The 26,153-nt window shown below is 42.6% G+C and overlaps 1 protein-coding gene across 1 annotated transcript in view; it reads right to left on the bottom strand.

Annotated features, from left to right (window-relative positions):
- Window positions 1-26,153, bottom strand: part of csmd3b (CUB and Sushi multiple domains 3b) — a 2,128,577-nt gene that overhangs the window by 367,858 nt on the left and 1,734,566 nt on the right. The window contains exons 29-30 of the mRNA XM_078541225.1: window positions 8,478-8,665; window positions 5,907-6,101 (exon numbers count right to left, since the gene is read on the bottom strand). Coding sequence (XP_078397351.1) covers window positions 5,907-6,101; window positions 8,478-8,665 — 383 coding nt within the window. The remainder of the gene's footprint in view (window positions 1-5,906; window positions 6,102-8,477; window positions 8,666-26,153) is intronic.

Here is a 26,153-nt window from a genome sequence, read left to right as displayed (position 1 = left end):
AACACACTCATTGATTTATATATGAATTTCATACCATTAGGTAGGAAAAAAATAAGTTAAGGAGAATATGAAAGTGTAAGTAGAAGCTCAGTGGCTGACATTCTGCCCTTTCAGTGCTCTCTGCATAATGCTGTACAGCACACGTTAAGCCACTGAAATGCTTATCTTGCCTCCGAGGAGCAGGATTACACTTGATTACTGACCGCAAACCATCTTAAAGAAAATAATCAATATCTTAAGATAACATGGATCAACATGTTTCAGCTATGGCCGGGTAAAGGCATTGGGCACAAAATTCGGATCTGAGCCACCTGTTGTTTTAGGTGCTACCATTTGGGGACTGAAATGGCATCTGCGGTACACAAGAAAGTTCCAGTGTAAGTTGTGCTGGACACTGCATTAGTGAAAATGTTAAGGTATGTGGTGAGGATCTGCCGGAGGTATGCAAAGCAGGCAGATTGTGCCATTAATCAGCATATAACACTAATTTGGCACCACTGCTGTCATTTTGGAGCTCAGCGCTCCAGCTCTTAAACTTTCATAGCTGAACATGCATTCAGCAGCAGGAAGGACCCCTCACGAGCGCTATATAAAGGGATCATCAACTTTCAGGGTAGTTGCTGATTGCTTTTTTACTGACTGTTGCTTATCAGCTTGCTACAATTGTTGAAGTGTTTGCAAGTTTCCAGATTAAAGTTGTTGAAGTGTACAGAGAGCGATGTGGCACACGCTGAAGAATTTTAACCCTGACTTAAGAGTTCTGCACAAAACAGTTGCTGTTTGGGGGCAGTAGTAAGCAATTGTGCAGAGTTTTGATAAGACCGCACTTGGAGTACTGTATTCAGCTTTGGCCTCCATATTTAAGGAAACATATACTTACATCAGAGGCAGTACAGCAAAGGCTCACTTGATTGGTTCTTGGGATGAGGGGGTTGGCCTTTGATGAAAGGTTGAGTAAATTGGATCTATAATGTCTGAAGTTTAGAAAAATGAGAAGTGACCTCATTGACACATACAAAATTCTGAAGGGCTTGACAGGGTAGCCATTGAGAGGATGTTTTTCCTGGTTGGGGAATTAACAACATGGGGGTAGGTAGGAATGTGGAGTTCAGGTTACAACCAGATCTTCTCATCTCTGTCTTAAATGAGCGATCCCTTATTTTTAAACAGTGACCCGTAGTTCTAGATTCTCCCACAGGAGGAAACATCCTCTCTACATCCACCCTGTCAAGTCCCTTCAGAAATTTACATATTTCAATCAGGTCGCCTCTTACTCTTCTAAACTTAGGCTTATTTTTTATTCTTCCTGCTGAAATGGACAATTTCATATTTGCCCACATTATACTCCACTTGCCAGATCTTCTCGTACTAAAGGTTATGTGCAATTGGCAAGGTTCGTGTTGGCTCAGGTCAGAGACTTCCTGCACTAAAGGTCGGGTTGTCATGAAAGTATAATAATTCTCATAATATTACTGTGATTTATTGTAAAAGTAGGTTAATAGTGAGGTTTGGATAGAGTGTGTGTGTGTTTGAGTGATTTAATTGAATTGGAGACAGCTGGTCTGAAGGCTTGACTTATCAAAAGAAGCTAGGTTTGAAATGCTAAATACGTAAACATGACTGAAGTCTTGGAATGTGAAGTGATGAGAATCTGCATTTTCAGATAATTCAAGGCTATATAAATTTCAAATAGATGGTAGGTTTTGTTTCACCTAGCTAGAGAAGCTAGGTCAAGCAGAGTGTTTATTTTTCCCAAGGGTTAATAATATTAACACCATGAAAAGAGTTGTATTATGAGAAAAGTAAAGTCCCAAGGACATAAGGGAACAATGGGATTTACATTAAAAGGGAGAAACATGTATAAAGGAGAATGACTGAATTGTCAGGAAAGGCATTGTAAAATCTACCAGCAGTGTGCAAAGCCTTCAGTATTTGTGCATTAAGCCACTGTCTAAAGAAACTGCAGCTGGAAAAGCCATTTTGAATTCTACTGCCCAGGGTATTGTGATAACTTGTTGGCATCCGCTGAAAATATATTTTTTTTACCGTTGCCTTAATGGGGGTGCAACTGGAAGTCAGATTAATGAGGGGTTTTAGGAGTTATTATAGTACTATTATATAGCTGCTTCATCAATGACCTTCCTTCCATCATAAGGTCAGAAGTGGGGATGTTCACTGATGATTGCACAATGTTCAGCACCATTCGCGACTCCTCAGATACTGAAGTAGTCCATGTCTAAATGCAGCAAGACCTGGACAATATCCAGGCTCGGGCTGACAAATGGCAAGTAACATTCGCGCCACATAAGGGTCAGACAAGGACCATCTCCAACAAGAGAGAATTTAACCATCGCCCCTTGATGTTCAATGGCATTACCATCACTGAATCTCCCATTATCAAAATCCTGGGGGTTACCATTGAACTGAAACTGAACTGGACTAGCCATATAAATACTGTGGCTACAAGTACAGGTCAGGGGCTAGGAATCCTGCGATGAGTGATTCACCTCCTGACTCCCCAAAGCCTGTCCACCATCTCTACAAGGCACAAGTCAGGAGTGTGATGGAGTACTCCGCATTTGCCTGGATAAGTGCAGCTCCCACAACACTGAAGAAGCTTGACACCATCCAGGACAAAGCAGCCCACTTGACTGGCACCACATGCACAAACATTCACCATCACACCCCGCCCCCCTCCACCACCAGCAGCAGTTTGTACCATCTACAAGATACATTGCAATAATTCCCAAGGCTCCTTAAACAACACCTTCCAAACCCACAACCACTATCATCTAGAAGGACAAGGGCAGCAGATAGATGGGAATACCACCACCTGGAAGTTCCCCTCCAAGTCACTTACCATCCTGACTTGGGAATATATCGCTGTTCTTTCACTGTCACTGGGTCAAAATCCTAGAACTCCCTTCCTAACAACACTGTGGGTGTACCTACACCACCTGGACTGCAGTGGTTCAAGAAGGCAGCTCACCACCACCTCCTCAAGGGCAACTGGGGATGGGCAATAAATGCTGGCCCAGATAGTGAAGCCCACATCCCGTGGATAAATTTTTTAAAAAGTCATTTGTAGACCTATGTATGTACTTGACATCTTTTCATTTGTTAATAAATGTTTAAGTTAGTTTTCTAAAAAATCTCTTAAGCATTGGTGGACTTATTACTTCTGAATTCAGGGCACGCATCTCAAAGTAAAATACGAATTACAAAACCGTTGTGACCACGTGACCAAGTTTCCTCGTGGATTTGATCCGCCTGGCACACATCATCTGCCGCTTCAATACAGGATTCAGTCGGCAAGGTTCATGTCAACATGGGTCAGGGGCTTCCCATGCTAAATGTTGGGTGCAGTTGGCAAGGTTTGTGTTTGGCTCAGGTCATGTTGGCTCGGGTCAGGGACTTCCTGCGCTAAAGGTTGATAAGGATCAAAAAAAGTACAGTTTTTGGATGCGTCTGGTTTTCGTATTATGGATAAAGGATAATCGACCTGATTTTGCTGTTTATTAGTGTCTGCATATTCCTGAGCACCAGGCTACTTACAGAGTGACCAGCACTACTGTATTTTAGTTATCTAAGGCAGACCTGAAAAGTTTCTTATCAATATTCATCAAATGCTATCAATCACTCAAAGGTTGACCACTCAGTGATTGGCCCGCCAAAAGGGCAGGGAACCATTGGTCAATATCAACGGGTTGTAACATTACAGACTTTCATTTTAAGGCCAGTACACCCCTAATGTTGGCAAGGTTAAATTTATCCCAGCCTGTCCAAGGGCTATGATTCAATTTTTCTCTGAATTAAGGACTGATTCCAGAAAACTGTTTGAACCACTGAGAAACTCTCCAGCGTCCATTACAAACAGGTACAAAAAGACAAGGACCAGAGATGTTTCCTGAATATTCCTGGGAGGGCTCTGTTCTGTCAGTAGATCAAACCAGTTTACCAGCCATTCAAATGTTAGTCACTGAGCCCAGTTTCAGCATGATCACCTTTTCTCCACTTCTCCCTCCAGAAAGATGTTCCCCCACCCTGAGAAATTTGCAGCTTACAGTAGCTGCTTACAAGCTACTGACACAGAAAATTTCACCCTCACAAACTCAGTGCTCCCCCAGTTTGTCCTTGGCATTGTACTTGGAGCAGAATTTAGATATTATGATGAGCCGATCTTGAATTATGGAGCTGTGTAGCCTAAACCAAATTATCAACCCATTATTTACCTTTCACACATAGCATTATTGTATGAGGCATCTCTTGTCTCATCCTTCATGACAGTGAATGTGATATTCCCCAGAAACTTTGGAAAAACAAGAAATAATGAGAGCTTAAAACAACAAGATGCCCATTAAGGAGTCTCACAGTTTTTGTAAGGATCCATCTTGGAGTATTGAAGATAGAAATAAAATGTTTTAAGATATGTTGCAATAGCTAATTGAAGAAAAACCTTTCTTTCTTCATCAAGTTACATTCCTATTGAGTGAAAACAGTTTTCAGTCATAGGAAGAATATGGTAGTGGTGGTTTTGTGTTTGACATATATAACTTTCCTGTTCGGAGGGCAGCAGTGTTTATTTTCCCACCTGTTAAGTTCATAAGGTTGAAACAATAGTATGCTTACATCTGCATTCTATTCTTTTTTTTGCTTAACTCATCTGTTCAGCAGAGTTACCATTTGACATTTATTCCGAACAACTTGCATTTTAATGATACTGTTTGACCACACTGATTGCTTAAGGCTTGCAATGGAGTGTACTAATGTTTAATTACCATTGTCAATGACCTTTGCTTTTTGCATTTTATCATTGCTTTGTGTATCCTTGCATCCATTTGTGTTTCGGCCCTGCTTTTTTGAACATCCAGATAATGAAGTAAAGATCTACTTACTGCTGCCCAAACTGTTTCAATGGAAAGCACATTGCCACATTATCATCTGGCTTGTCATTTCACCATGATATTTTCCTCACTACAAGCCCCATAGCTTCCAATTATTGTTGTTCTTCCATTTAGGGGATGTACACGGTCCCATTATCTCACCATTGATCCTCTATTAGCTTCTTCCCAGCTAGGACCTAGTCTATTATCATTCAGTGATGACAATCATCAGGTGTACAACACATGATAAGCTCATTTTAAGCTTCTTGGCATAATATGTATTGTTAATACAAGCACGCCACACACTATTTCAACATTAGTCACTTTATCCTCCCACCTGAACTCCAAGATCCTATTTGCAGAGCACATTACAAAAGCATCTAGTTCTGTGCTTTCATCATGCCCCAGAACACCTTTAGGACAAAACGTGGGTTAGTTGGACTGCAGTCAGTCAAAAAAGCTTCTGAGCTCAGAATGGGAAAATAGTGGAGTTTATTATGATCAGATTTCAAAAAATACTTAAAGTTAAAGCTCATTCATTCCAATGCACATGCTATTTCAGCCTTAATTGCAGTGCAAGAGTATATTTTACATTAATTTTTGTTATTTTTCATGTTGTCTCTAAGGGCTCAAATCTTTAGGGGCTGTCTGTTAGCTCATTAGTTTTACACAGTGAGTAACTACCTAAAATTGCATTCTAAATATCAACCACAGCAAGCTATTATGAACATGTTCAGAAAACATACAGCAACTAGAGCAAAACCTAGCAACAGAATGGTCACCTCGGACCATCACACAATTTGACTAATTTGAAATGAATTTTGAGCATTTTGTGTCATTTTTAAGCATTATAATTGTGTTATAATATGACGCTATAGCTACAAACTGCTCTGCTTTATTTTGGACAAAACATTATTTATGCGTTTTGGGTAGACTGACTCAACAAGCAACTTCCATTTTGTGTAATTGTTTTCTTTAATCATAACATATTCAATACTAAAAGCTGAATTGAATAGGTCCTACCATGACAGCTGGGCAAAGCTCTATTCCATCCAGGTCTTCCATCATCTCCCATGATGCAAGTAAGGGTTGAATAACCTTGCAACACATATCCTGCATTGCAATAATATGTAACGGTTGATCCCAGCTTAAAGTCACTTCCCAGTCTGGTGCCATTCATAACATTCCCAGGATCAAAACACGATTCCCGAAGTTTTGCTAAATAATCAAAAAGAAGGTGATGTTCAGAAAATATTGATTATCAAAATACCAATATTGGTGCTTCTCAAAAATATTTTTCAATGAATCTCACAAAAAAATTGTCGTAAAAAAGAGAAATTTCCTTTTTGAGGAGCCAGTAAATGATTGATTCCATCCATCAAGGTCAAAAAGCTAACATGAACCTTGGGGACCAAATTCTTACCAAGCTGCTTTGAAACATTGGCACAACATTTTTAGACACTTCCAAGCCCAGAAATGGAGGGAGCCAGGCGCTAAAAATAGTGTTCTGGCTACATCCCGCCTCGCCCACACACTAGTCTTTCCCAATATTGAGGATGAGGATATTCATGGAGCCAGCTCCTCCCATTAGTTATTTAATTGTCCACCACCATTCATGACTGGATGTGACAGAACTGCAAAGCTTTGACCTGATCCGTTGATGTGGGATCGTTTAGCTCCTTCTATAGCATGCTTTTTCCACTGTTTAGCATGCACTTAGTCCTGTGTTGTAGCTTCATCAGGTTGGTTCCTCATTTCTAGGTATGCCTGCTGCTGCTCCTAGTCAACCAGGGATGGGCCGCTACTTGACGATAATTGCAAAGTCAATATGCTGGACCACGAGGTTAAAGATCCTACTGCTGCTGATGGCCCACAACACCTCATAGGTGCTCAGTTTTGAGTGGCTAGATCTGTTCTGAATCTATCCCACTTAGCACAGTGTTAGTGTCACACAACACAAATGAAGCATGCCTTCAGTGTAAAAAGGGGGCTTCATTTCCACTATGACTGTGTGTAATCAATCCTACCTCTATTGTCATGGGCAGATGCATTTGTGACAGGTTGATTGCTAAGGATGAGGTCAAGTAAGTTTCCTTCTGTTGGTTCTCTCACCTGCAGGCCCAGTCTAGCCGCTATGTCCTTCAGGACTTGGTCAGATCAGTCAGTAGTAGTACTACCTTGAACACTCTTGGTGATGGATATTGAAGTCTCCCACCCTTTGAAATACTTCGGAAGTTTAGTCACAGTTGCGATATAAGGTACCTGGCAGCCAATTTGCACACAACAGGGTACCACAAATACCCATTTAATAAATGGCCATATCATTTGGTTTGAATGTTTCTTCAGGAATAAATATTAACCAAGATTTGGGAAGAACTTGCCTGTTCATCTTTGAAACAGTGTCACGGGATCTTTTACATCCAGTATTTAGGGCAGGCGGCCTTGGTCTAATGGCTCAGCTTTGAGTAAAATTTAAAATTACTGTAGATCGTGGCATATAAATTGACCTCTGAAACTTCGAAAAATCCTTCCAAAAACAGGGGTCAACTTAAATGTCGAGTATAAAAAGTGAATCACCAGTGTTGGTGCAGGAGGACCCATTTCTGTTCATCAGTCACCATATGCAGTCTGCTCTGTGTGGGGTGCCTTAAATTCCTGAGCATCTTCTTGACAAGACAGTTCATATCACTGGCTTGATCCCATGCACTAACTTATAAGGCGAATAGAAACCTGCAAATCTATCTCTGAGCTGAAAAATGGAGGCCAACTCCTGAGGCGAGTATAGCCCTAAACCTGCATTTATCAGCTGCCAAATGGGGGTTGGGATCAACTTTTAAGCTGAGTATAGACCTAAACATGCATTTTGGCATCAAAAATAAGAGATCGACTGTTACACTGTGATCTACGATACCAATGAAAAGCAAGTTTCGCTGATGCTTCTGTCCAATTGTGCCCAAGAATACTAAAACCACTTGTGATGCTTCTGCTAGTCGAGATCAGTGCAATATTGTGCATTTACCAGCTGTGGCATCAGCAAACCAATTCTTATTCTTGTTACTGCCATAATACATATCCAGTTTCATAGATCAAGGCTGTCATAGTTTTACAAGTAAAAATGCAAATTTTCTCAAAATTTCTTCTCCTAATATGAATCCCAATCTATTTTTAACTGTCTAAATTTCTCAATTTTATCAGTTTAGTGATGCACCATTTCTTCCATTGACTTATAGAATTTGTTATTTTTAATGGCATTCCTGCTTTTGTTGCTGGCTAATAAATGTTGCTTTTGCTATTGGTTAAAACATACCCGAAGTCAGCTTAGCTGCATTTCTGGCAGCCCACCAACAAAGTCTTCTACTTACAAATGATGGCAACATTTTTAAACCATCTTTTTAGTTCAGTTCTTCTCCAATGATATTGCCTTAATGGCTTAGTTTGAGAAATTGCCAAGAAGAGTACAATAGCATTTGAAATCCTAAAAACAGGGATTTCAGGAGCATAGTGCAACACAATTTAGATTCGGCATTATTTTGAACACATAACCACAAGTTAATGATGAATATAAAATGAAAATCTCAAAGTTACGATACTAACCTTTGTATTCAATGTGGAATCCTGAAAAGCTAACAGAGCCATCACTTCGAAAAGCCAAGTGCATGTTGTTTGAGCTGCTCTCAATCCGCTCAGGCAGCTTATTATCAAGAAAGCTTCCAATCAGAGGGCTGTTACTGTCTGGACCATCGTAAAGATAAAGGAAGTCATAGTTGGGCTCCATAGTGAAACTGCAAGGTAGAAAGTTCACATGCTCAAGTGACAGTATTACATTTCTATTGTTTCTTTTTTCAGAGCACCCAGCACTTCCATAAACTAGATTCAAGGACCTTCCCCAGCCACTCTCTCAGGCCAAAAAACATTTTCACATCATTCCCCTCCTATTTGATGCTGAACAGAGCATCTGACTCTACTTCTGCAGCAAGGCCTGCTTCCATCCCTGCTTCAGCCCATCTGCCACATGAAACCAATCCATGCTTTTGTTACCTATAGCCATAACAGTTCCAGAGCCCTCCTGGTTGGTCTCCCATCCTTCACTTCCATAAACTTTATCTAAACATCTGGTGTCTGTATCTTAAGCCCTAATACCATCTTGTTGCATTGGCACACTGTCTGGCAGCACCTCAAATTTAAAATTCTCATTCTTGTATTCCAATCCCTACATGCCTCACCACTCATGGACTGAATTTTTAAACAACCACAACAGGGATGGGATCGGAGGTAGATGGGTCCACAAATTCACGCCACAGACTAGCGTAATGGTTTGCTGACATGTTCTTGCCTTTAAGCCATTTTTAAACATGCTAGTTTGGGGGAATGTCACCTGCCTTTGCTCAAGCAGTGGGTAGGCTGGAAGAAGACGACTGGAATTTTCTGGGGCCCCATGTTGAGGCTGAATCCAGGTCGATGAACGGAGTTGGCTTCCTGGCAGCAGGCACAGTGGGGCCAGAGCTCCATCTATCATTTATAAACTGCCCCTCCGCCATCATATGACTGTGAGTGCAAAATGACCACAGCTTCAGCCACTGGCTGTCCTGTGGAGTGGGTACCCTTCTGTGATGGCAGCCTGGCAGCTGTGGCCTCTTTTTATTTTTCAGATTGATAAAAAATCTTCAGAAGGTACTTCAATCTTGAGGTGCCCTCTCTCTTTCCTACCTACATCATCAGCACTCAACTCTGACAAAGGGGCTGCCAATGTGACATTTCTGCACGCTCTCCTATTGGACCTCCAGCCTTGAGGGCCCACCTGCCATCCTTAATTGGATGGTGAGCACACATCCTGGCCGCTAGTTGGCCCATGCTTCAAAAAGCATAATAGGCTTCAGGAGCTGATGTGATGTGAGGGTGCAACACAAAAATGGATGTGTGTCGGGGTCCCAACCCCGGAACAAAATTTCAGCCCCCTATCTCTGTAATTTCCCCCAGTCCCAACAGCCACCAGTTGACATTCCTCCAAATCTGGTCTCTTACACATCTTCCACTCAGCCCCAAGTTCCAAAGTTTCCTCCCTGACCCTCAGCAATTCTCTAGCTCTTCTCTTCCTTCAAGATCCTCTCTAAAAACTACCTCTCTGGCCAAGCTTTTTCCCTTTCTAATATCTCCTTCTTTGGCTCTGTGTCAATATTTGTCAGATTACACTTCTGCAAAGTGCCTGGGATCTTATTCTATGTTGAAGAATAGTATAGAAATACAAGATGCTGTTGTAGAAGGGAATATTCAAGTACTGTCTTTTGATAGTTTCAACAATTAATTAGACAGCTTACTGTGGTTTGCTTTGGTGGACCAGTTTAAAAACAGAAAGCAAAATTGTACATTTTTCAGCATTCCCTTCAAACTCTGCACCATTAAAAATTGAGATAAAAGCAAAATACTGCAGGTGCTGGAAAACTTAAATGAAAACAGAAAATACTGGAAAAACTCAGCAGGTCTGGCAGCATCAGAGGAGAGAGAAACAGAGTTAACATTTCAAGTTCAAAATGACTCCTTCAGAACTTAAAATTGAGAGTTCAGTTAAGCAATAAATATAGCTCGTAAACAATTTCATTCTGAGAATCTGCACTAATTGGTCCAATTTGAAATATTAGCCAGTAGATAGGCAGCTTCAAAAGGTGAGCACAGATGAGTACACAGATGTCAGTATTTCCAACAGGAAAGTGCAGCAATGACATTACTTATGACAATTTAATCCCAACAAGCTTTTTGCTTGGTTGCATACTACTGAACAAATGTGGTAAACATCCATACAACTAATAGACACAAGGAAGCAAAAACAGAATCAGATCAAAAGGAATGCAGACAAGCAATCGATATTTTAAGTTTCAAATTGGAAAATTTGAATTATCCTAAAAATAGTACCCAAAACTCAAAATAGCCAGGGAACACAAATGCACCTTCCCACAATTACCAAGATTCACATACACACTCAGCAACAGACTTCCAGGCCATACAGAAGTCATTCTCCCTTCCCCTGAGGCAGGAATCAGATACGTAATCTCCCAACAGTCCATGATATATTATGTGTATATATATATATATATATGTGTGTGTTCGTGTGTGTCCACACAGAGGCAACCCACCATTGCTAGTCAATGAACTGTGGTGTTGTTGCATGGCTAGGAGCATAGAAGCCACAAGTACAAGGGGCTGAGATGCTCTGAAGCTCTTATGCAAAATTGAACCAAGCCTAAAGGTCAATGATTTAGGACCTAAGGAGAAGTATCCAACGTTGGGTCCTCTATCTAAAATAGGTTTCACCAGGCCTCCCACTATTGCTCCAGGATCTCCCACCACCTTTGCCTTGTAATCCCTGAAGTCAACAGGAGTGGAGATGGGGAACCCAAAACTCATGGTCTTACACTAAACCACAAACAAAGCACATTCTGCAAAGGAATTATTTTGTGACTTGAGAAACATGTCCTATTTGTTACCCATAAATATAAAAGGAGACAGCAATGTTATTGAGCCTTTATTTGTACCTATGCCATAAATGGGTACACCAGGGGCTAAGTTTGAGGCTTTATGATCAACTTACCCCATACTCAATGCTTGACAGCTGTTCATTATTATTCGCTGCTGTGGTTGTTTGCTGTCACCAAGGAGCATCTCAGATTGATTGGTGCCCTGGAAACACTATGATTCACTGATGGAGATGGAGAGCCATGCATTAGCTGAGGTATATCTCAAGGTATTTTGTAATAAATGGAGTTATTGGATAGAACTAAGATTGAAAGTGAACAGGAGGAATTTAAATGGTTCCAATGACGGTCATCAGACTTCTTCTCCCATCAGATTCTCAGCTGCATAGGAAATTGAAAATCCAGGCAATGGATGGAAAAATAATCAAATTATTGGTGACATCCATTGCACTTCAGAGTTTACAGGTTTATGCTACCCTGTCATCAGCTTTCCTCTGGGCAGGAATATCTTATTTGAAAGCTGCGTATAAAGTTTACAGATTGCAGTGAGGTACTTTATACACACTGTTTTCTGCCACAGTGAGAATGTTTCCAAACTCTATTTTGTACCAGGAGCAAGGATTAATGAAATCATCTTACAATACTCTATGAAATCAGCACATACACAGAAGAGCTATAAAGCTGAAATTGGTACAGATATTAGCACAGATGCCCTGGCCATGTTATGTCAGGTTGCCAAATTTAATGGTATGTATTCCCGGAAGTTTGATTGTTTGACATGACGTCTGATCATGTGCCATTAATCACAATGTCTGATCACATGATGCTTTCCCAGTTTGAAAATGTTATTGCACTTAATTTATACAGTTAGGTCACATATGCTAAATCTTTTCCTCTTAACTCTCTCTACTGAGAAAAAGGCTCTTGCGCTCTGTTTTCCCATGTCTGGAATTTATAAAATATATTCATGTATACAATGAAGTATTGAACTTCTCAAGACGTATCTCTAAACAGTCAAGGTAATTGAAAAAACATGTAGAATAAAATAATTTCCATTGGAATTATCTGACAGCTCCACCATTAGCATTTTTTTGGTTTTAAAGATACAACCTGCATTAAATATTTTTTTCATATCTTTTGTAAACAGTTATGTAAAAGGAGTTTTCTTTTATTTTACACCAAAACAACCTTCTAAAAGCAATGGAACATTTTTAAATCCATCTTTGGTACTTGGGGAATGCTAATTTTTATTGCTGATCCCCAGTTGACTGAGGTGACGGTGGTGGACCTATTTCTCCAACTGCAATGGTTCAATGCAACGGAGTGGATTGCTCAGCCAATCTACGAGGGGCCTAGATAGAGTGGATGGGAAATCCCTATTCACTTTAGTTGAGGGGTCCATAACCGGGGCCCATAGCCTGTCTTAAAAATATTCAAAGACTTTGCTTCCACCGCCTTTTGAGGAGGTGAGCTCCAAAGGCTCACGACCCTCTGAGAGAAAAAAAAATGCCTAATTTCTGTCTTAAATAAGCGACCCCTGATCTTTAAACAGTGACTCCTAGTTCTAGATTCTCGAACTAGGGGAAACATCCTCTTCACCTCCACCCTGTCGAGGCCCCTCAGGATCTTAAAGGTTTCAATCGAGTCGCCTCTTACTCTTCTAAACTCCAGTGGATACAAGCCTAACCTGTCCAGCCTTTCCTCTTAAGACAACCCGTTCATTCCTGGAATTAGTCTAGTAAACCTTCTCTGAACTGCTTCTAACTCATTTACATCTTTCGTTAAATAAGGAGACCAGTACTGTACACAATACTCCAGGTGTGGTCTCACCAGTGCCCTGTACAACTGAAATATAACCTCCCTTCTTTTGTAATCAATTCCCCTCACAATAAATGATAACATTCTATTAACTTTCCTAATTACTTGCTGTATCTGCATACTAGCCTTTTGTGATTCATGCATGAAGGGGAATCGTTTCATCTAGAGGATGAAGGGGATCTGGATCTCATTGCCAGAAAGAGTGGATAGAGGCAGAAACTCTCATAACATTTAAAAAGTACTTGGATATGCACTTGAAGTGCCATAACCTACAAGGCTATGAACCAAGAGCTGGAAATGGGATTAGCCTGGACGGCTATTTTTCAACTGGTATGAGCAAAACATCTAGATCAGACCAGGTATGGAAAATGTCTTTTTTTGTAAAGAAGATATGTGAACCAGTTGAGTTTTTAAATCAGTCAGATTTTTAAACTGAATACAAATTTTCAACATACAATGGTGGAATTTAAACACACATTCATGACATAACCATTACACTACCATACTCCCTTACATGTATCTGGAGCTCCTCACTAACTGGATGGCTGATAGAGCATTCAATATATAAAATGTGACTCAAACAGGTTAAGGTGGCTAATTTGGGGCCATGTCACCTCAGAGAATACAAAAAAATTTGTGGCTGTACTGGTAAACCCATCCTGAACAATTTCAGAAGTTAGAAAGTGCCTATCCCCTGCGGCTTATCATGGAATTAGGAATAGTAGTCTTTGTGCTGCTCTCAATTATGTCCAGTAGTTAGTTTGATCTTTGAGAAGAACTAATTTCCTCCAAAGTTTCCAGGATACAAATTGCTTACTAATTTTGTCTCCTGTAAATTTGCAATTTGATGCAAGATATGTTAATGTCAAATAATAACACTGTTCTTCACATAAATACAGGAAAATTTAGAATGAGTTACTAAATTAACCAGCTGACATGGAAAAATCCACTTTCTGCTGTCAAGCTAAGGGTGACTAATTTTATCAGAAACATTTTGTGCGCATAAAAAAGCAAATAATCTCATTTTGCAATCAGAACAGATTGTTAATTAAAATTATCGGTAGGAATTTCACACCACGTGGTTCCCACGTCATAAATAAGGAAAATATGCATATATATAAGGTGAGATTGCTGAATGCAGGAAGAAAAACCCATGCTTGTGTTTCATATGTTGATCACATTACTTCAATGTAACCAATTGAAAAATCTTGAAAATTTTATTCCCTGAACTAATGGAGCATGACATATACTGTGCATTTATGACTTCATTTAAAAAAAACTTCAGAATTATATGAATGTTTTCCCTTTTATTGGCATAATTTAAGGGAATTATTACTCAAAAAAAAATGAATAACAACAACTTGTATGTATATAGTGCCTTTAATGTAATAAAATGTTGCTGAAAAGAGACATATGTAGCTGAGGCTTTTTGTGTTGCACTCAGCAGGAAAATGCAAGAATGCCAAATTTCAAACATTTTACACTACAGCCTTGCAGCTTTTTTGAATTACCCAGGAGCTTGGGGAGCCTATAGTCCCCATTGCTTTCTCTACGGCAACATTTCAGCCAATCAGAGTTGATTTGCTAACTAATCAGCACCCTTTTCTCCTACAGTATAAATGGCTGTGATCATTTAAAATTGACATTCTTGCATTTGTCCTGATAAGTGCAAGATGAAAAGTTGCAGCAACATGTCTCTCTTTTCGGCAATATTCAAGTTCTATACGACCAAGGAACAGTAATAAAATGTCCCAAACCACTTCACAGAGGTTTAAAAAACAAAAATATGACATGGAACCCATAGGGCCAAATAACCAAAAGCCTGGTTAAAAACGTAGCAGTATACGAATAGTTGTTTAATAGTACAGAATTTGAGTGCTGTGAAAAAAGACACATGGTGTCGAGGTTTTTGATCTTGTACTCATCAGGACAATTCGCAAGAAGATCAAATGTAAAGGGAACAATAATTTATAATTCATGAGAAGAGAGTGCTGATTGGCTGGCAAGTGGACTCTGCTTGGAAGAACCTTGCCATGGAGAATGCACCAGTTAACTAATGACTGACAGTTAACTGCCAAACTTTGTCTGAAGTCAAACAAGGGAGGTTGACACTGATTGGTCAAGGCATTTCCCTGGGGAATGAACCAGAGAATGGTTGTCACCTATTTTGTTTATTCGAAACAGGCGCAATATGTGTGCATGCTTTTCCTGTCTGCAAAGATCAGAGCCCTGTGTATTAATATATGTAGTTTCTAGCACACCTATGTACGCCACACCATGAGCCCAACTGATAATCTTAAATTAGTTGTCAGTGTAATTCATAGCACAAACAGGGTTGTTTAGCAAATGTTGTCCAATTGTGAAATCACATCTAGTGTTGGACATTGTGTTTTGAGCTTTGAAAGCATGGTTGGGTACAGTTGGTACCTTGGGGAGAATTTTTAGCTCGTCAGGTGAGCATGCGCCCGACCCGACCAAGCACAAAATGACGCGTGATGATGTTGGGCGAGAGCCCCGCATCATCGCTCACTCGCGATATTTTGGTCGGGGCGCGCGCGCCGGAGTCAACAGCGTGCCCGCCAACAATTAAAAGGCCTATTAAGGCCATTAAAAAGGTAACTGAAAGAAAATTTTTGCAGCCTGTCCAACCTTACCATAAGACCATAAGACATAGGAGCAGAAATTAGGCCATTCGACCCATCGAATCTGCTCCGCCATTCAATCATGGCTGATAAGATTTTCAACCCCATTCTCCCGCCTTCTCCCCGTAACCTTTGATCCCCTTATGGTTGGCGGGCAGGCGAAAAGGCAAGTGGCCTGTACAATTTTAGGAAACCTCATCCACAGGTGGGATAAGGATTCCAATAGCAAATAAAAATAAAATTAAAATTTTAAAATTTAATTAATAACCCGTCCCTACTCATGTACGGAGTCACATTAGGGGACATGTTTTATAACATTTTAGAAATCTTTATTTTTTATTTTGAAAAATGTTCATCTCCCTGAGGCAGCTTTGTGTCTCAGGGAGATTTTCAAGCGTGCACTTGCGCGCATGTGCGAAGTTTGGCTTGCCCTCCTCCCCACTCCCCCAGACACATGCAGTGCTGAGCGCTGCCGCTCGCGTTTCACGCTGGGCAAGCCTTAATTGGCCTGCCAGCGTGAAAGCGAAGTCCAGCCCTGATCGTGGTTGGCGGTCGGCTTCCCACCCGCCCCACCCACCCACCCCCCCACCGAGCCCGCCTGACGAGGGAAAAACCCTCCCCCTTGTCTGTTATGAACAGCCGACAGGACATGATGTTTGATATAATCTGCCAGTGTTTGGGGCATACCTAGCATCACAATGGCACTGAAATTCATATACCAAATTACGCATTTGTGTGATGGGCAGAGCATCTTTTTGGCTTGATGGCAGCATCCTATTGGTGGTGAATACCACTCGTGTTGCTACTGCATAGTAGCAGCATTAAACAGCTGGCTTCATCTGTCATTCAAATTTTTGAGGCACCTTACACTTTCAGAGTAACCTGAAGTAGACTGGGCACTTTTCAGTGCTGAAAGTGGCGGCCTTAGGCCCATTCATGATTTTGCACGATATAGAGCGAGCAATGATCTGATGAGGGTAGCCACAATCTCACAGGATGGCTTTGATGCTCCTTATTTCAGCATCAAGTTTGCAGGTAAGCAAATGGAACAGGCCCTATTTACAAGGTTGCCAGTAAGGCCAATCTTAGTGTGTGGAACTATAGGAATCCCAACACGTATACTGACCAGTGAAGATAGGCTTGCAGTAGACGGTAGTAGAGAACCCCCTGGCAGATTTCTCAACTAGCACGTCAAGCAAAGGGAGCTCATTTGATTGCTCCATTTCATAGGTGAATTTGAGTGCAGGATGGAGCCCATTAAGGTGTGTATGAGAATATTTTTCCATGCAACTGTGGATTCAAATATAGCAAACATATCTTCTACTTATTGGAAACATGCAAGGGATAGGAAGTTGGGTGCCATTCCATCAAAGATGCATTTCTTGTAGAACCCAACAAAGATATCGCTTCTCATGAAGTATAAATTGTTGTTCGCTTTACATTTGGTACACTTGAGAATTATCCTGATGAGTGTAAGATGAAAAGCTTTGACAACATGCATCTTTTCTCAGCAATATTTAAGCAGTGTCTTAAAGAAGGAAAGTGATTTAAAGAGGCAAAGAGGTTTAAGGAGGGCATTTCAAAGCTTAAGACTGAGGCAACTGAAGACACATCACAAATAGTGGAGCAATTAAAATCGGGGATCCTCAAGAGGCCAGAATTAGAGGAGTGCGGATATCTCAGACAGTTATAGGGCTAGGGGAGATTACAGAGATAGGGAGGGGACAGGGCATGGAGGGGTTTGAAAAAAGGATTAGAATTTTAAAATTGAGGCATTGTTTATGTAGTTGCCAGCATAATAAGCACAATGGTGATGGGTGTGAATTAGCAAAGTTTTAGGTGACCTCAAGTTTATGAAGGGTAGAATGTGGGAGGCAGGCGAGGAGCGCGTTGAAATTAAATCTAGAGGTAACAAAGACATGGATGAGGGTTTCAGCAGCAGATGAGCTGAGAGAGAGGTGAAAAGGGACAATGTTATAGAGGTGGAAAGAGGTGGGCTTATTAGTGATGGCACGGATATGTAGATGGAAGCTCATTTTGGGATCAAATATGGCCAAGTTTCTGAACAGACAGCTTCAACCTCAGACAGTTGCCAGACAATTGGTGGCAAGGTGGCAGAGTTTGTGTTGGAGGCCAAAGACAATGGCTTCAGCTTTCCCTATTTTAATTGGAAGGAATTTCTGCTCAACCAGCACTGAGTGTTGTTTAAGCACTCTGACAACTTAAAGACAGTGGAGAGAGGCAGTGGTAAGGTACAGCTATGTGTCATCAGCATACTGGCTGTTTTTGGATGATGCTGCTGAGGGGCAGCATGCAGATGAGAAATAGGAGGGAGCCAAGGATAGATCCTTCGGGGTCACCAGAGGTAACTGTGTGGGAATAGGAAGAGAACCCATTTTTGTCAGTTCTCTGGCTAGACAAGAATGAAACCAGGTGAGTGTCGTCCCACCCAGCTGGAGGGTGAAGAGGCGTTGAAGCAGGATGCTGCAATCAACAGTGTCAAAGACCACAGACAAGTCGAGAAGGGTGAGGAAGGATAGTTTGCCTTCATCAGTCAAATGACATCATAGAATGCCATTTGTGACTTTGCTAAGAGCTCTTTTGGTAACTCAATTTGATCATGATTCACAAATACATTGTGAAGAGGTATTAAGTTTAAAGCTTTGTTGTTTCAGTTATTTTAGTGTTTTTAATGCAAATTTAGTTGGTAATGCTTGCATGAAGTACTCTTATAAAGTGTGACATTATTTAAACTGGAAGATCCGGTAATTTTCCACTAAAATGGGTGAAACATAGTCTAGCATTCTGGGTAGGGCCATCGGCCATTTTCTCCCAAAATTTCAGATTTTCTCGGAGGCTGCATTTGTTGCTAATGCCATGCATGCGCAGTTTTAATGTTTTACTCCATTATAGCATTGGGAGCGACGGAGTAGGCAGGAGCAGACATGCATATCAACCAGTTATTAAAGACATTTTTCTGTGAATTCTGAAAGATATTTTAGCAAACGTAGACACTGCAAGAAAACACCAGACAAGACCCCCATCTCCAAACCAGTTAAAAAAAACTCATATTGCGCCTAATAACCTTTGGCCCACAGCTCCCTAAATCAGAAGATGCCACCGAAGGACGCAGTGGCCCACTGTCCGAGGCACTGATTCAATGATTTAAACCTGCTCACAATCTCACTCTGGGCCTCGGTTGGTAACAACGTTGTTCTCATTCAGCAGGTGTCGAACTGCTACAACCACACATGATTCATTCAGTCCTACGCCCACAGCTCTGACTGGCTTACACACATAACGACACCCACCCCCACTCCCCCACCAAACTGATAGAACAAAAAAGTTTTCTAGCAGGCTAGGCACAGCAGAATGATGTTATTGGTTTTCTGCGTACGCGTGGACTAGTGTGCATGCAGAGATGGGTGTCGGCGACCATCTTGTACCATCTTGCATTGGCAGAAGACACAGGGGAGAATTATCTCCCCGTCGGGGGGTTGTGCGGGAGCGGGCGTGCGGGCAGAGGGGGTTCGTATGTGTGCGAAAGAGTGTAGAAATCTCCCTGAGGCACAGAGCTGCCTCAGGGAGATTAATTTAAGTTTAAAAAATTTTATTAAAGGGAAAAAAAAATTTCAGAACATGTCCCTTCAGGTGAAACTGTCACATGAGCTGGGACATGTCAATGAATTTTATTAAGACATTTTTCAAACCTTTAAGAACCTTCCTGAAACCTCATCCCGCCCGTGGATGAGGTTCCATGAAAAATGCAAAGGCCTAGGGCTCTTCACCTGGTTGGACAGGCAGCTCAGATTATTGTTTTAATTAACAGCTAACTGGCCTTAATAGGCCTTTGACAGTTCAGCAGACACGCAGCCAAGTCAGCTGCGCACCAGCCGAACTGAAATTCTGAATGACATGCAGTGACGTTGGGACATACGCCCGACATCACCGCACATCATTTTACGCCTCAGCAAGCGGGCCCTGCCCTCGCTCGCCGAGCCAAAGATTCTGCCCACGGTGTTTCCGTAAAATAGAGGCTGGAGAAATCTAATCCCACTCTCTGATTCATCATCCATATCTTACAAAGTTTCTCTTTTTGGTAGATTGTTTAAACATTGAAATCAACCATCAAGCTGGCCACTAAACTGAAGACTTACACAATAGTTTTCCTTACTAATCCCAACTATGAATCTGAAACTTGGACACTCTATAGAAAGCACACTGAACAACTGACAGAAGTTTAATCAAAGACACTTCTGCACTTCATTTTGTATGAGGTTGGAGGACACGATCACTAATAGCAAAGTGCTGCTGGAGAACTTACAGTATCATCATTATAGGCTATGAAAATCAATGTTCAGTTTCATTAAGCTGGGTACATTGGGGCTTGCCAGGTTTTAATGCTCTCAATTGATCTCAACTTGAAAATAAAGTCCATGTGATTTGCTAAGCATATCTTAAGTACTTCATTTTGTCACAATTTTTTAGCTAGCATATTATTTATTAAAGATTATCAACATTCTAGTAAAGCTAGAATGTTTGTTATAGGCTCCTATCCATGGGTACCTTACAGGCTCAATCCAGCATAATTTAGTACTCAAAAGCTTCTCATTTAGAAGGCGGTCTCTAGTCTTGTCTGTCCTGACTCTTAGCTTGCAACTTGTTTTGAGTGATCTGTAAAATCCTGACACCGAACAGTGACAGGTTGCACCACAGTGAAGAGCACAAACATTTCTCATTTAGAATATGGTTTCTTACTTGAAGGAAAAATAACTTTGAGAGATTTGAAGGTAACACACAATCCCATGAGATGTGGTGTTTACTGCTCCTCAGCAGAACTGACCTGCCTGGAGCCCAGCTGCATCTTGGAATTCAATCTCTTGATCTAAGACTTGAAAGACAGCTATAAATTCTTTAAGAGCTGAAAGAGTATTTTGACACCAATAACTGAGCTAATGTGTAGGGTAGGGTACACAACTAAGTCTAACAGCGCTGTTCCAGTCTGAGAAGAACTGTAAAACCAATGGGAGATGCAGATTCATTGAGCCTCCAAACACATCATTCCTCTGAGTCACAGCTCCTACTTCAAAATTCGCACTGTCACATACAGCAAGTGGAAGTGTGTTTAGCAATTAAAATGAGAAAGAAACTATAGGCTAGAAATTTATTGACACAGTGCCATGTCGAGCGGTGCTGTGGATGCCTACTTCCATTTCCCTGAGTGCGGCAGTTGTTAATTTGCTGCTGACCTGAGATCACAGCCCAAGTGGCTGACGTGACACAATGATCCCAAATTTGATCAACAAATGCACAGGCAGCATTTGTTCAAGACAAAAACTGGAGTAAAACTGCAAGGTGGGCTCTCCAGTATCATTATTTAAAGGAACAGTCACCCTTATTGCAGGTAAGGTAATTCTTTGGAACTTTTTCAAGTGCAATGTGTCTGAAATGACTCTAGAGTATTTTTGGAAATGTCTCAAAGAATTATTGCATTTGCCAGTGAGTGTCACCACATCCTTACCAGGTAGGGCAGCGCTGCGGGAGGAGGTTGGGGCACAGAGGAGTAGGTGACCTGTCCACCCAAAGGTGGCAACTTGATAGTGACAGGAGGCAATCTGGCAGGCCAGCTAATGCACCCAGCATCTCGGTGTGCATACCCATTCAGCACTCTCCCATATGCTGCCTAATCAAAGTACTCATCCGAATCCTCTGTGGCAGCACTTGTGTGCCACCTCATCCTCCAGTAAGCTGGCAAATTAATCATCCTTTACTCCAGATAAAAGCAAAATACTGCAGATGCTGGAAATCTGAAACAAAAACAGAAAATGCTGGAAAAACTCAGCAGGTCTGGCAGCATCTGTGGACAGAGAAACAGAGTTAACATTTAGAGCCCGTATGACTCTTTTTCAGAGCTTTACTCCAAACCTGGCTTCAGCCCACATGTGCCCTGATGACTCACCTTGTCTGAATCTCAACTTTATACAAGCATCCAAGTTATGTGCAGTGCCAGTATCTGAGCTGGTGGCTACAAGTGGCAGATCACAAGACATGATCTCTTCATGTTGTAAGCCAATCGCCTTTAAACCTGTAACCATGTGCTTATTTCTTTCATATTAATGAATAGAGGAGGAGTCCTCCGGGCAGAGTTTGTCCCATGTTGATAAGCAGATGGAGCTATGGGGAAGGGATGTGACCGAACACAAATACTGATGTAACCATAACAAAACACACGCACGCACACCCACACACACACACACACACACATCAGGGCAGGTGATGATTTGCAACAAACATGTCGCCTACAGAAACGGAACTAGACATTGGCCACTTGGGAATGTGTCAATGGCCTTCTTCCTGCCCCCAAGATACTGTGATCACACCCATTGTTGGCATGTACCTGGAGACACCCCTTCCGCTGCTGAGGGCAGGATATGATCACATCGGGGTGATCCTGGATTGCCAAAGTGGGTTTAATAATCCAATTGGGCAGTTCGAGTTCAGGTATTGCCTTGTATGCTAAGGGCCAAGGTCAGGAAGGTGTATAAAGAAACAGCCCTCAAAAACATTGGGAAAAATGTTCCGTCCGTTGGGGTTGCCGTGCGGGAGCGGGCGCAGGGGGGCACTCCTCCGATCGGGGGCGCACCACCATTTTACGCGGGCGGGCCAATTAAGGCCCGCCCAGTGTGACGTCTGCCAGGAAGCGCTATGCGCTCCCTGTGTTGGCGGGGGGGGGTGGGGGGGATTCCCTCAGCCGGGATTGACAGATCTCCCTGAGGCAAAGTGCTGCCTCAGGGAGATCAACTCCGATTTAAAACTTTTAGTAAATATGTTTAAAATTTTTCCCTGCCATGTCCCTTCATGTGACACCGTTACATGAGCTGGGACATGTCCATAAGTTTTATTGAAACCTTTCTTAAAAATTTAAATATCCTCATGAAACCGTGGGATGAGGTTTTATGCTTTTTCCGAAGCCTGCCAGGGCTCCCAGCCTGCCCGCCAACCTTAAGGTTGGACGGGCGGGTCCATTAATGACCTTAATTAGTTTTTCAATGGCCTCAATAGGCTGTTGACAGGTCGGCGGATGCTCAGCTGACTCGGCTGCACCCCCGCTGACCTGAAAATGGAAATGACATGGGGTCATCCCATGTCATTTTGCGCATCGGTGAGCAGGCCCCTCCCCTGCTCGCTGACCGGTAGATCCTGCTCATTGTTCCTGCAGTTGGTAGAGTGGTTTGGTCAGCCATTCCAACGTCACGGTGGGAGATCGGTTGAAGGACCAATTGACCAACTGAAGCAGACCCTATCTCATGGAATTCCTAAGCAACCAGTGTCATTGTATGCACTACTGCATAGAGATTTAATAATGGTGTTTATCCCAGTTGTTGTGTGTCATTGGTATCAAGAGTAGAGACAAGAACTTTCAGACCAGAGAGAAGGGGGTCTTACAATCACGACTGTTTTGTTGCTCTTTTTCCTTCTTCTGAGGTTCCTATAGTTGGCCAGTCAGCAGTTCTTTGGTGTCTGAAAGCAGGAACTCAGAAGGGGAAGGTTGATGTGAGGGAAGGGGGGTGCGGTAGGAAGAGATCCATAGCCACATCATCGATAACTTGATCATCATGCCAGATAGCAGGATAAGGGCATTCTCGAAGCAGAGGACTGCTTTAAGGCATAAACATGTCATAATCCTCAATGTTTCCAGTGACATTGAATGCTATGGGCCCCATTGCTACTGGTCTCACGGCAGAGAACAATCACCTCTGTAAGGCTCAGGAGATGCTGGTCCCTGCCAGTTCTGCTCTGCTTCTTTCTATTGTGTGTCAACTTGTCCTGAGAGAGGGAAGAATGTCAATAATTGCATAGCAGTGTGCTTGGGTAATGTCAGAGCTCATTAGCTGGATCTATGTGGAGGCAGTGCGAGATGGATGTGAGGTTGGCAGCGTTGGTAAGTGCAAGAATGTCAGGTGGAAGAATGTCAGGTGGATGATCCATCTCTGCCTCTGGAGGTCCCCAGAATCACAGATGCCAATCTTCAGCCAATTCGATTAATTCCACGTGACAATAAGAAATGTCTGAAGGCATTGGATAGTGTAAAGGCTACGGGGCCCGACAATATTCCGGCAACAGTACTGAAGACGTGCTCCAGAACCTGCCATGTCGCTAGCCAATCTGTCCCTAGCAACAAAAAGCAGGACAAATCCAACACGATCAATTACCAACCCATCACTCTACTCTCCATCATCAGTAAAATAATGAAAGGGGTCATCAACAGTGCTATCAAGCGGCACTTGCTTAGAAATAACCTGCTCACTGATGCCCAGTTTGGGTTCCGCCAGGGGTACTCAGCTCCTGACCTCATTACAGCCTTGGTTCAAACATGGACAAAAGAGCTGAACTCCCGAGGTGAGGTGAGAGTGACTGTCCTTGACATCAAGGCAGCACTTGACCGAGTGTGGCATCAAGCAGTCCTAGCAAAACTGGAGTCAATGGGAATCAGGGGGAAAACTCTCCACTGGGTGGAGTCATGTGCAGTTCAAAGGAAGATGGTTGTGGTTGTTGGAGGTCAGTCATCTCAGCTCCAGGACATCACTGCAGGAGTTCCTCAGGGTAATGTCCTCGGCCCAATCATCTTCAGCTGCTTTATCAATGACCTTCCTTCCATCAAAGTAAGAAGTGGTGATGTTCGCTGATTGCACGATGTTCAGCATCATTCACGACTCAGATACTGAAGCAGTCAATGTCCAAATGCAGCAAGACCTGGACAATATCCAGGCTTGGGCTGACAAGTGGCAAGCAACATTCACGCCACACAAGTGTCAGGCAATGACCATCTCCAACAACAGAGAATCTAACCATCACGCTTGGCATTCGATGGCATTACCATCACTGAATCCCCCACTATCAACATCCTGGGGTTTACTATTGACCAGAAACTGAACTGGACTAGCCATATAAATACTGTACGGTAGGAAGGAGGAGAGATATTGTAATCCTGAGGAGTCCAGGAGATTCTTAAGGACCATTTTCAGAAGGAATTGGGAACAGGTAGGAAAGTGAACTCCTGGAACCTGGACCTGAGGACCTAGCAGCTGCAACACAGAGAGGCGTAATGCCCTCATGTGGGTGGCCAAAGTCAGTGAATGCACCTTCACAGGTCATCGCCTTTCTGCCATACCTGCAACCTCTCACATTGCTTAATGCACCACCCCCCTTCACTCACCCAGCAGCACTCAGGAGATAATTTTTTAAAAATTCATTCACGGGATGTGGGCTTTGCTAGCAGGGCCAGCATTTACTGCCCATCCCTAGTTGCTCTTGAGAAGGTGGTGGTGAACCTTCAAGAAAAGCCTTCTTGAACCGCTGCGGTCCACGTGGTGTAGGAGGAGGTCAGAGACTAGGGATCCTGCATTGAGTAACTCACCTCCTGACTCCCCAAAGCCTGTCCACCATCTACAAGGCACAAGTCAGGAGTGTGATGGAATACTCCCCATTTGCCTGGATGAGCGCAGCTCACAACACTCAAGAAGCTTGACACCGTCCAGAGCAAAGCAGCCCGCTTGATTGACACCACATCCACAAACGTTCACTCCCTCCACCACTGACGCACAGTAGCAGCAGTGTGTACCATTTACAAGATGCACTGCAGAAATTCACCAAGGCTCCTTAGACAGCACCCTCCAAACCCATGACCACTACCATCTAGAAGGACAAGAGCAGCAGATAGATGGGAACACGACCACCTGGAAGCCCCCCTCCAAGTCACTCACCATCTTGACTTGGAAATATATCGCCATTCCTTCACTGTCGCTGGGTCAAAATCCTGGAACTCCCTCCCTAACAGCACTGTGGGCGTACCTACACCACGTGGACCGCAGCGGTTCAAGAAGGCTTTTCTTGAAGGTTCACCACCACCTTCTCAAGAGCAACTAGGGATGGGCAGTAAATGCTGGCCCTGCTAGCAAAGCCCACATCCCGTGAATGAATTTTTAAAAAATTATCTCCTGAGTGCTGCTGGGTGAGTGAAGGGGGGTGGTGCATTAAGCAATGTGAGAGGTTGCAGGTATGGCAGAAAGGCGATGACCTGTGAAGGTGCATTCACTGACTTTGGCCACCCACATGAGGGCATTACGCCTCTCTGTGTTGCAGCTGCTAGGTCCTCAGGTCCAGGTTCCAGGAGTTCACTTTCCTACCTGTTCCCAATTCCTTCTGAAAATGGTCCTTAAGAATCTCCTGGACTCCTCAGGATTACAATATCTCTCCTCCTTCCTACCGTACCACTAATGCTTCTGGTGCTGCATTCTTCACCATGGATTCCTCTGTCTGCCCTGGTGCTTACTTTTCAATAA

Source organism: Cetorhinus maximus, chromosome 4, assembly GCF_964194155.1.
Source record: "Cetorhinus maximus chromosome 4, sCetMax3.hap1.1, whole genome shotgun sequence".
Lineage (NCBI taxonomy): Eukaryota > Metazoa > Chordata > Chondrichthyes > Lamniformes > Cetorhinidae > Cetorhinus > Cetorhinus maximus.
This window is presented reverse-complemented; position numbering and strand designations above follow the sequence as displayed.